The sequence below is a fragment of the Chlamydotis macqueenii genome, chromosome 21 (assembly GCF_036417535.1).
Source record: "Chlamydotis macqueenii isolate bChlMac1 chromosome 21, bChlMac1.mat, whole genome shotgun sequence".
In the NCBI taxonomy this organism is placed as follows: Eukaryota; Metazoa; Chordata; class Aves; order Otidiformes; family Otididae; genus Chlamydotis; species Chlamydotis macqueenii.
In genome coordinates this window covers 3,469,561-3,481,735 of record NC_141576.1, presented here as the reverse complement: position 1 = coordinate 3,481,735, position 12,175 = coordinate 3,469,561, and the positions used below count along the sequence as shown (strand labels likewise).

General features: G+C 49.4%; 1 protein-coding gene and 1 long non-coding RNA gene across 2 annotated transcripts in view; one reads left to right on the top strand and one right to left on the bottom strand.

Moving 5' to 3' along the window:
* ACAP3 (ArfGAP with coiled-coil, ankyrin repeat and PH domains 3) overlaps positions 1 to 9,667 on the bottom strand; it is a 95,287-nt gene extending 85,620 nt beyond the window's left edge. Inside the window, exon 1 of the mRNA XM_086764534.1 lies at positions 9,545 to 9,667. Within this exon, the coding sequence (XP_086620660.1) occupies positions 9,545 to 9,591 (47 nt within the window). The 5' untranslated portion in view covers positions 9,592 to 9,667. The remainder of the gene's footprint in view (positions 1 to 9,544) is intronic.
* Positions 9,668 to 9,900: 233 nt separating this feature from the next.
* On the top strand, positions 9,901 to 11,414 carry LOC147598161 (uncharacterized). Its single transcript, XR_015260843.1, has 2 exons — positions 9,901 to 10,138; positions 10,313 to 11,414. It is a non-coding gene; the product is annotated as an uncharacterized LOC147598161 (long non-coding RNA).
* Positions 11,415 to 12,175: the final 761 nt, after the last annotated feature.

The following is a 12,175-nucleotide window of genomic DNA, read 5'->3' as shown; positions in this document are numbered from 1 at the left end:
CTGCAGACAAGGTGAAGCAAGACAAGAACGTAACGTGTGGGCACACTCTGTGTTTGGTTAACCTTGTACTCAGTGGATTGAGAACACATACAACCTTTCCGTTAATGTTTTCTGGTCCTTTCTTCCTTCCTATAAATCAAAGTCTCTGAATTGAATTATCTTCCTTACAAAATGAGAGGCCAAAGGAGACAGCAACATGCAAAAATAAAAAGATCTGCAGATGCCCTGCTTTAAAACAAACGTTCTCCTGTAAGCCAAAACATACACCACACCAAGTGAAAAGAATGGAACATTTTGCCAAGACGTTTGTGAAGGGGCAATTATCTTGCCTCATTTTCTTCTTTTGGGAGCGCAACACGTGTGGCTTACTCACTACTTCGTTGACCTGTGTTGGTACTGTCTCACCTCGTTTCTCAGGGCAGATACATGCACGCCTGGGCTCTGTCCATATGCACGGGACTGGTGGCAAAGCCAGGTTCCTCACCACCACGCGTACAGACTCTTCTCTAAGCCTCTAGAAGAGGAACAGAGTCTCCAGCACACCCTGTCCTCTTTTCTAATCTGTTGCAACAGGAGTAGAAACACTTTTCCCTTTCTGTAGCGGCTCGCACAACAACGGGCACGAGAATATTAAGCGCGGAGCTTTTCCCTTGCTGGTACGCGGCCAGCCACCACGGGTGTTGTGACTGCAGTTGCAGGCAGCTCCTGGGCTGAGGGCCAGCCCGGCTGCAGCTAGGCATGGACGCAGTGGAGTTGCAGGAAATCAGCCTCCACCCTCCTTGCAGTCCACAGGAATTAATTATTCAGTATCCTACTTCTGCTCCCTACCCTATGGGGGCCTATAGAGAGGAAGGCTGGCAGCTTTCATCCCGGCTGCTGTGTCCTGGGGAGCAGAGAAGCAGCTCGCCCCCACGCAGCCTGGACAACGCACGCATCGCCCTGGGGCTGCAGTTACACCCTGTAGTCCATCCCCTTGGCCTGGGACCGAGGCATACAGCTCCCTAACGCTCCAACACACTCCACGCCAGGAATTCTGCAGCTTAAATTGCTTGTCTTGCCCATTCCAGTGCCTCAGAGAAGATAAAGCAGCAATTAGAAAGCTAGTGGCAGGTAAAAATCTCAGCCTTCCATCCTGGCCATGATGCCTGCTTCCCCCTCATCTCCACATCTGCAATTGCTGGTCAAAGAGGAAACAAATTCTGCTCCTGGTTCCTCTTCCTTTTCCCACAGGAAAAGTTAGCCTGGAGCTGAATCTATACACTTTTTTTTTCACGTCCTTTCTTCCAGTCCCATTTTTAAAGCAAGCTTTATATTTGACAGGAACCACACCAATTATGGGGAGAGCTAACAACCTGGGTGCGTAACATCTGAAATCAGAGTACAGACCTGATGTAGAGGAGAACTGCAAGCAAACAAGCAAGCAAGCACTCTTGGCTCCAGGGAAACATCCTGTCCTCTCTTCAAAATTGAACCAAATTTGGATTGCAGGTCTGTTTCTAGGGCTCTTTTCTTTATCCCTGATAACCGGACTTACAAAGCCAGCAGCAGCCTGTTTTTCTAAGCAAAGCCAGTGCTTAGGAAGCCAGAAAAACTCATGGTTCCACTGGCCTTCTTGCTGCAAAATAGGAATACTGTGGCTGAAATTTCATAGTGTTATGAAAGCACGTTTTAAAGGGACCGTTGCCATTCCAGAAAAGCTTGGGATTTCAAAACTCTCGTGCTTGATTTTCATTCCTCCCTTCCATCTCTGCTCTTCCACCACCCCTCGAGAACAGAGCGCTTTAGGATGCTTAGAGTCGAGGCTTTATGGGGTTAGCAGTTTTGGGTAGCTTTTAGGTGCAGGAATTAACATAGCTTTATTCTGCAATAGCTACAGAAAATTGCTAGGTGGTGGGGAAACTGCCTCTCTCACCAGCCCCGTGTATCTGAACAGGGGCCGGGCGCGCGTTTGCCCTGACAAACTGTGTGAGACAGTGTGGACACCGCCCAGAGACAGCTGCATCCAGACCCAAAGTCACTCTGGTAGCTCTGGTTACAGGTCCCATCCTTCACGCTGCTCCTAATCCCAAATAATCCAGCGCACACACTCTCCACCCTGCGTTCACCTGTCACCCTGTTAAGCCCTAACACCAAACAGAAAGTCTTCAGCCTCCTTATATCCACTACGGGATTTGACTAAGGGTCTCCCAACTCACTGTACCTGTGTTAGTAACCCCAGGATATGCACCCTACACATCAGAAGATACTGTTTAAGTGGGGAAAGGGACTTGAAAGATCCCCCAGCATGGATTTAACCAATTCAGGAGTTGTAGCTGAATTTACAGCGCCCCGATCTGTGCATTAGCAGATGAGACAGTGCTTTATTCCTTACCCAGTGATTACGGGGCAAAGCTGAACTGCCCTACTGACAGTGAAACTTTGCAAACGCGCCCAGATTAGCAGAGGCTGTGTCACCGATAACACTGATAACACGCGGCACGCTGCCATTCCAGGCTGTCTGGCACAAGGGAGGCCGGCCAGGGAAAGCTGCCAGACACCCAGTCCAGGCTCCTCCAGGCAAAGGGAATTCTCCACCACGCTGTTGCGTCCCTTCTCCTTGACCAGACTGGAGAGCAGACTTGATGATGTCACTGAGACGAAAAAAACCCCAGCCTGACTCCAGGAATCTGCACTGCCTTCCTGTCTCTAGGAGGCAAAACGAAATGAAGGTAAACAGATGGCTTCTCCCACACAGGCTGGGAGAGGTCCCTGGTGCGTGCGGCAGCAGCGCATCGCTCTCCTTTCTAGCCCTCCTCCCCGCAGAGCCCCGTGCTGGAACGCCATACTTTCCTACTAAATTAACAATTAATCAATCAGCGCTGATGGCATCGCGTTACTGAAGGTGCTTTGTCATCACAAACATTCATTATTTCACAGGCTCTTCACCAAGATAGTGTGACCCTTCCATCCTGTCCCTCTCCCTAAGCTGAAGAAAATTAAACAGAGGGGCTGTTGAAATCAATAAAAGGGACTTTCCTCAGTGGCACAATCGCTGAGTGCCAAAGCAAGCAGCGGCCCCCAGCTCCAGGACTCCCCATTCTCCACTCCAGCTAGCAGAGAGCCTGGGTTCCCTTCAGACGAAGGCGCGATACCATTGTTTCCCACCACCTCTACAGAACTGGCTTTGTGGCACCTTTCCAGCTTCCCGAGCTCCAGCAGCGCGAGTGACAACGGACCCTGGCTTATCCCTAGAATGCAAAGCTTGCTGGCTTTGCAGTAACACACATTTCAACAGGAGCCCGCCTAGATCCGCACGAAGGAGGCCACGCCAAATAATGTTTCATCGCACTCTCATTCTACGTGCTCACTTGGCCATGCTGCTGTCCTTCGAGGACCAGGGCTAGAATCCAGAGACACTGCATGGTGCCAAGACAACCAGCGAAGCACAATTATCAAGACGTGGCACTCTCCGAGGAGGAATGGATGACGCTGCCACTGATCACTTCAACAGCACAGATAAGCTAGCATCAGCAGCTCTCACCGCATTACCTCTGGGTCTGATTACGCTCTTCCACCACAGGGTTATTGCTCTTTTGGTTTTAGTCCTTTTAGCAAGCTTTGTCATCTAATTTCCAACCCTCTTACATTCTTTACTACAGCTGGAAAACTAGTAACTTGCAAATCCCTGATCTTGGCTTTCTCAGTGGCTTTTGGCCATCCGAATAGGACAAGGCCTACGGTTCCTCGTGGTGTTGCCCTCTGGAAAGCTTTGAGGGAAAGTAGTCCAGGGTCACACCCTTAACATGCAATAGCTGGAGTTTTACACTTTGTAAAACTTCTTCTGTGAAATCATTCAGGTTGAACATCTTTCTCCTTACACTTATCTCATGGCAACTGGAAGGAGAGCCCTGGAGAGAGAAAAATGTCAGAAGGCTGACCGAAGAGACGATTTTCGTTGCGGTGTAGCCACATACATCCTGACCAGCAGAAAGCCAACAGAGAGGAACAGCTACTGAAAATGAAAGCAAGCAACTTCCAACTCAGAAACTGCTCTGTTAGACTACAAACATTTCAAAGTTTGCAGATGTTCTTACAGGGTATTACAAAGCAAGGTGTGTTACAGCAGTGTTATTCCGGTAACAAAGTCAATCATCAAATTATGAAATATCAAAATCTCCCTTGTTCGTGTCTTACACCATGAAACTCACGAGCTATAGCTCCCATAAGCAGCCTGAGAGATTGTATTTCTGAGTTGAATGCCATCTACTGCAAACTCACAGCTTCTGAGTCCAAGCAGTTTTATCTTGGGGGGAAAAAAAAAAAAAAATCCCATCCTGATTTGAAAAGTTGGGATGGATCAGTGGGGATTTTAGCTTCAGAATCTTGGCCTTTTGGGATACCCTGCTTACGCAGTTCACAGTTCAAAGTTACTAAGGAAACTGCTTGCCAAAAATTTGGCATAAAATACCGTTTACGAAGCCAAGCCGGAGATCTCAAGTCAGTTGTCACCCAGTCAGTTCTCTCATAGCAGGGGATTTTCCCTGACTACACACCGCATTAAACACCTCCAGATCTGCCCAGAGCGAACCTCGGATTAAGGGACTTCTGTTTCCATATATTTCTGTGATACCACCTTTGTGCCATGCGGGGGTCCTGCTGGGAAGGCGATTCGTGTGATGCGAGAACAGCCAAAATGTGATGCAAGGGAGGCTCCTTTGGGTGAAGTTGTCACAACCACAGTCTCGGTACGGCACATCAGGTACAAACCGCCACAAATATGCGTGTGGGAGGAGGAACCAACCCAATAGATTAGGGATGGACCCCACCATAAACCATGCCCCAGTACAACGCCAGTAAAGGCCAGATTTGGTTCTGTATTACTGACTGGGGGTCACTTTAAAGTGAGGCTGGAAGCCAGGAGAGGAAACAAAGCCAGCACCACTCTGATGTATAGATATTTAGGGGCCAGATGGACAGGATGGGCTGCTGTATCTGGCAGAGCATCTCGTGGCTGGCACTGTGAGAGGAAGCAACTATATGGTGACATCTTTGCTTTGACTTCTCCCTTTACACACTTCAGACCCTTTGACTTTAGAAGTGCAATGATAAAGAGATAAAACAAACCAAAATAAATAGATAAAACCAGGTATTATGCTTGATACAGATAACATCGTGCTGCTTTTGTAATAACAGCACCTCTCTCGTGCAGCTAAACCAGCGAGTGATGGCAATCGGACTCGTTAGTCTCTGATTCAGAGAGCAGCTCTCTGTGTGGGCGCAGCGAATCTCCACGCGATTGCAATCAGTATCAGGGATCTCGCTTACATAAGAAGCCTTGTGTAACAAAAACCAATTTCAAACCAATGCATGTGCTCTTTTTGTTAAACTGATTTAGTTAAACAGATGAAGAGTCTGTCTTTGGCCATTCTGGGTGTAATTTAAATTTACTTTTAAGTAACTTAAGCTAATAAGTTTGGCTTACCTCAGACTGCATGTCAATGGTGTGTGGTGTCAATTGACACAAATCACACAGAGGCCACTGAAGTTTTTTTCTGCAGAGGCCTTCACTAACACACACTCACACAGCACGGATGCATTAAAACTGGTTTTGCTACCTTTAAACTTGTCTAATTCCATCTGTTATCAGGCTCAACCAGATCAGTTTGACTACGGGTTTCAATTCTTCCCATTCAGTTTGAAACACCCGAGTAAGAGTTAGAAAATATTTTCTAAATGTACTTCTTTTTTCACTTTATGCTCCTCTGGCAAATGACAATTTTTTTTTCTTGCATCTTTCATGGAGCCTGAATTACATGCCCTCATTTTTCTCTGCCTAACGAGAGCCGCGGTAACGTGCAGGCAGTGCTGCACACTGCTAGAGCAAACATCTCTGCCCGTGTCCCTGGGTCACCACCGCCTGATGACAGCGCGGCTCTGGGGAGTCCTGCGCGTTTCTGAACGCCTTACAGCCAACCAAGAGGCTGCAAGGCACGGGGTGGGGGGTGTGAAGACCGGCACACCTCAGATCTGGGCACGTACGTGGTCTTGTGGAGCCTACGCCTCAATCGCAGGTCTCCCTTTCCTGCTAAGCAGCACAGAGGTCCCTCGGGGACCTGGCGCTTGGGTGTACATGGAGGGGTGCTGTTAGCTGTCCGTTCCCTTAGGTCACGGGAGCCGTAGGGGCTCCTCGTGAGAAGATTCCAGCACCTGAGTCACTGTGCCACCGTCAGAGCGCTCCTGGCTCACCCCACTGACACACAGCCCGCTCTGCGTGGGTAACCCTCACCTCACAGAAGCTCTGATTAGAAAGGTTAGTTAATAGCCACAACAACTACAATAGCAATGGTAGTTAGGGAAATAACTGCTTATTTCCCTCCCTTGTGGGAACTACCACAGAGGCATTTGGGGTTTTCTGTGACCCACAGAGTGCTACAGCGACGTCCAACCTCTGCCATTTGTCCCTACTCCTCCCTTGTCCTCCTGATTGTTCCTAGGGTGCATTTACATCCAGAATGAGCAACCGTGTCCCTGCCCATCCCGTAGTGCCAAGCGAGTTTTCCCTGAGCGAGGAGGGAATAAAGCTCGGGGGTAAGCCCTGGGAGCTGGCAGTACGGCCAAGGACTTCCATTTTGCAAGAACGTGCCAAATTTACTCATCTAGCCCTGTCGCTTAACAGATCTGCAAGGCTAAGGGCAGGAATGGGTTCTTCTTCACGTCACTCCAGACCACTGGCTTCCATGACTGAGTGGAACAAGTCGGAAACACGTTCCTAGATTTCCCAGACTCCTGCTAGCTAAACAGAGGGCTCTGAAAGCCACAATATCTATTGGGGTTGTATTCAAATGTGCTAGAACTGGTCTTTCAAGGTAATTATACTTGTTTACTGGAATTGAATATACATGTCTCTACAAGATGCCTTACAGAAATAAGGATTATCTACTAAACTAAAGATCTATACATATTCAAGTAACTTTTTTTTTTTTATTAAAAAAAAAACAGTTTCCTTTGTAGCAACTCATCCCTATAAATGCGGAAGCAATGACGGGTTGAGTGTATATCGAGTATTGATTTGGAATGTTTTGACGTGCAACTGGATTTGATTGCTAAAGTACACCAGTTTGGTAGCCTTATTACGGGATGCTTAATACAGTGTTTGTTTATGCCTGTGCAATTTTTTCGAGGTCTGTTTTTTCTCCTGCGTATAACAAACACAAAGCCATTTGATTATCTCAAAGGCTCACTCTTGAGGGGAATAAGTCCACTGTGAAACATGGCACAAGCCTTCGCTGGGAAGTGCAGAGGGGCTCTGCGCAGCAGTGGGGGCCAGCGGGAAAGGGAAGGTGATTCCTAGCGAAGGGACTGGTATGGGAAATCCGGGTTAAATTTTTGCATCCACAGATGCTTCCTATGACAAGGGACTTCACCTATTGCTGTCTCAGTCTCTGCTGAGAAACTGGATTATATGCCACCTTCTCTCAGCTCACTTTTACCTGTATTTTTGTATACAGTTTAGCTTGCATGGCATTTTACATTTTTAGAGCTGTAAGATTTTCGGGACATGCTAGTAAGCATCTCTGCCATGCGCTATGGAAGAAGCCCTGTCCCTTACAGGCTTCTAAGGATTCTCTTGTATTACAAACAAATAATTGCAATGGAAGAACTAATTAAAGAGTTGGAAGGAAGAAAAGTATACAAGGAGACTAAAATCTGTACCCTTTGAGAAAGCCTGAAGAATTCTATTTTGTTCTCTCTTTTTTTTTGCACAAGCCTGCTACTGTCAGTACTTTTTCCCTGTTTGAGGTGTTTGCAGTTTACATATCCCCCCGTTACGTATACATCAGTCCTCCTGAAATATACAGCCTTCTTCCTCTAGTCTAATCTCTTGTTCTCCCTGTAACAGGCAGACAGTGTCTGGCCATTTGGGAAATAGTTCATAATTCCATGCTTAAATAACTGGCTCTTGATAAAGGTCCAACACAGTGCTCTGAGAGCTGTTTTGTTTTTACGGATGGAGCAGACAGAGCAGAATGATGTTGCCTGCATACTAAGAAACTTGGCCTGAAGCCCACACACACACCAAAGGCGAAATAAATAAATAAACATATCAATCAATCTTGACGTCACCAGGAAAAGGGTCACTGCCATGTGGAACGAGACATCTGGACAGTGAAGTCACTGCTCTGGAAGGATGCCACCGAACCGTTCACATGCTCTGCAGCACAATAGGATAAAATGACAGTCCAAAAAAAAGTGGGGGGCGGATAAATTCTCATTGATGCTAAGCGAGCAGAGGTTTAAAGAAGGAGCTTCTTACCTTCTGCAAACCTGTCCATGCATCTAACTTTTTCCAGATGAAAAACTCCCATGATTCCAACGCCAGCCAGGCATGGAAATAAGACCAGCCTGTCACCTCACGTGGCACTGTCCATTACAATTCTGGAACCAGCTTTGGAACAGGAAAGAGCAGGATCTTACAGGCAACTCAAACTAAAGCATGTGGAGGAGGACCCTTTCACACACAGCCCCGTGTATTCCCGTAAAGTAGGGATAACGAAGACGCGCTCGCCCAGCGGTGTGCGTTGCCTGCAGCTGCACACAACCACACACCTACATCCACAAAGTGCCAGCCGTTCAGAGCAGCCACAGCAACAGGCCACTGCAGCCTTTCATATGAATCGTGCATTCCAAGGAATTATTTCTGAATGCAGTTGAAGGAAAACACAAACTGCTCTATTTAATAAACAAGAGCAAGAAGGAGAAACCAGAAATGTCTGCAGGGAAGGAGAGACCCCTTGGTAACTCTTTCCCCTGCACACGCAGCCAAGCAACTTGCTTCTGCAGGCTATTGTCTTTCTTTCCCTCTGCCTCCATACAGGCACAGTATTGAAAGCAGCAGGGGACTGCTGGCTGTGGAAGCTCTGATCTTCCCTTTACAGCACCGGGACATCCCCAGCCCATCCGGACACCATGCCAGGATGCTCCTGGCACAATGGAGCATCTGTACCCAAAACGTGGAGGCTCTTCTCCAGCCCTGGGCATTTGTGAAACAGCCTGATTTAAGTACAGCACAGCCAAGACGGAGTCTTTGTTGTCAGAACCCGGATTCCTTCAAGACCGCTAAAAAAAAAATAAAAATCCACCCTCCGAGAGATGGGAATGTGACCGCATGGAAAACGACGGGATTTCTGAGCTCCGCTGTAAATCAGCGCTGCCCAGCTGACCCCCGCAGCCCGATGCCGCTTTACCCTGCTAGGAACGGGACCCGGCGCTGCCTGCGGGGTGTTATAACGAGGCGTTTTTCACCCGCAAAGCCAGCGGGGCGAGGCGGGGGGGATGCAGCGAGAGAGGCCAGCGCCCCGCATCCCCCGCTCCGCCGGGCAGGCGGCCCCGGGGCCCGGGGTTGGGGGGGGTCGCTCGGGCCGGCTCCCCGCGCTGCCCGGGCTGGGCCCGGCGGAGCCCGCAGCGCCAGGGCCCTGCGTTCTGCGTGCGTGTGCGTGTGTCCCCCCCACCCCGTTTTACCGCGCCCCCCGCCGCCTAAAGCCATTAACGGAGCGGTGCCGCTTACCGAAACCGGGGCGAGTCTTTGATGCATTCCTCGAACTCCACCGTCATCCTGCCGGCTCGGCCCGCGGCTCAGCTCAGCGGAGGAAACGCATCGCCCGCCGGCAGCCGAGGACGTGCGGGGCCAGCGCCCGCCCCCCCCCGCCCCCCCCACTACTCCTCCTCTTCCTCCTCCTCTTCGCCCCGCCGCCTCGGTGCGGGGAGGTGGGGGGAGATGAGCGCGCCCGCCCCGCAGCCGGACACCGCCCGTCCGCCCGCCCAAGGGGCCCGGCTGGCCCGGGCCCAGCGCGGAGCCGCCCGCGGGATGAAGCGGAGGGGCCGGGCCGACCCCTCCCGCGTCCCCGCCGAGCAAGCGGGCGGCGGTGGGGTGCGTGCTTTCGCGGCTGCGGTGGGCTGGGAAACGCCGCTCCCCGTCCCCTCCGCTCTCGCCTGAGCGCTCTCCTCTCTGGTTTTTTTTTTAGGCGAGGCTGGGTTTCCCGGTGGCAGCGTGTTTTTCTGGGCTGAGCCGGCTGGGACAGCGGCCACCCCTTCCTACGCCAACTCAAGGCTAATTGTGCGGTTGAGCGATGAGCTGGGAGGTGCGGCCGGTCATTTGCAGGTAGGGTTGTCACCAGGTTGTGTGCACTGCAAGAGCGGGGGGAAAAAAAATTAAAAAAAAAAAAAAAAAATCCAGCTGCCCAGGATGCACGCTGTGATTCCATACCAGCAGTGTCAAAAGGATTGGCATCAATCCTGTTACTACTTAATCTAGTTTTTAATTTTCTGCACACAGTGGATTTGCTGCTGCCATCAGCCACGCAGTAAATCTGCAGTAACTCCTCGGAAGCCGGCGTAATCACGCAAGGAAGGAAGACATCTGGGCTTGTGGGTCCGGCTGAACAGATCAGGTTTGCTGCAGGACATAGCGATGTAACGTGGCATGGCTAAATGAGGCTAATTACAGTGGGCTTAGTTCTGGTCCTCCACCCATCGAGCACCGCAGACGGAACAGTGTGAACCTCATCATTCACTGCAAGTTTTATATGAATTTCAGACTGAGGGAAGGGCCTGCAGTGTAAATCTCCACATTTTAAGAAAATGCATTGTGTGTGATACAAACTTAAACCAAAACCAAGAGTCGGGCAAACATCAGGGCCAGGGGCACTGGAATCCACAATAAAATGTCATCATGAGGCCTCACCTCAGCCGTGGACAGAACCATGATGAAATGAGACAAAATAAGATGATCAATGCCATTTCTGTACACAAACTACAGCTAAGATTCACCTCTAGACCAGGCTCTCCTTTCCATCCAGGTTCCCAGACCTGCTCGATTTGTCAGCCACAGTCAAGAGTACCTTCGTGTGAGCAAAAGTCTGACTTATTTACCAGTTATCAGATGCTGGAGGGTTCTGAGGAACGCAGGAAAAGGAACTGGCCCTGCCGATCACCTCGGCCCAGGAGAAGGGACAAGGTGACCTCTTGTGGCCTCCGTTTTATGTGGTTTCATAAAGGTCAAATTCGTACAATTTTTATTTTCTTTGGTTCTTCCAGAGTAGATGAAAGCGTGCGGATGTTTCTGCCTGCCTGTGTATGCACAAGCTCAGGGATTAGATATTACCGTCCTCTTTAAAGCTGAGGTTCATCGGTTTCATTGTCATGGAGTCTGGATGCCATTGTGCGAGTTGAAAGCTGGTTGGATTTTTCCATTCAAAACAGATCTCGGATTTGTATGAGGGGGCCGGGGATTTTTCTGTTGCTCTCCCTGTTTTGCTAATGAGTCGGGCGATTGTTTACACTGGTTTTAGGCTATCTATTGTACACGCAGATATTGCGGTTCAGTACTTTAGAAAGACGAATAAAGATTTTAAAATACAGAACGTAGTCACGAAGAACATCTGCAGCCTTTGTTTATTATCATGCTTTTAGCCTGGTTTTGTCCCCATAGCTGTTATTTACCCTCAGCAAGCGGCAGCCTGCACCCATCTTTCCATCCGCAGGCTGAAGCAGATGAACGCGGGCTCGCCTGAAATGCGCGGGCTGGTTTTTGTGGTGAGTTCGCTGTGGCTGTCGGTGGATTTGGGAACAGTTCCTGTAGGTTGGGAATATCAGAGCCTTGGAGTCAACAATCCCAGACTGACCAGTAACCCTGACGCGGGGCAGGAGAGCGCGGAGGGCTGTGCACCGCCGTACGCCGTGCTCTCGTCTTTGCGCTGTAAACCTTCTGGCTCATTTTTCAATTTTTTTTTTTTTTTTTTTTATGGTGGGAGTTACTGAGGTGCTTTGAGTGTTAAATTTTGTCATACTTACCGGACTCAGGGAGCAATGGAAGCCCCCAGCACTGTGCTGGGAAGAGCGAAAGGGATCAATTTCCATTAGAAATTGACAAAAAAAAACCCAAAAAAACCAAAATAAACCAAAACAAACAAGAGGTCCAGCCCAGGTGGTTTATAGGTAAAGCAAACAAAGCCACTTCCAGATACGGCTGCCTGCGGTAAAACTAAAAGAGCAGCCGAGATCCAGCTCAGGATTTGAGAGGGGTTTGTCCCCCCGCCATCGCCGCCTGGGTCAGCTTCGCTCAGTCACTCGGTTTCCCTCCAGGCCAAAGGGAAAAGAAAAAAAAAAAAAAAACAACAACAACAAAAAAAAAGGACCG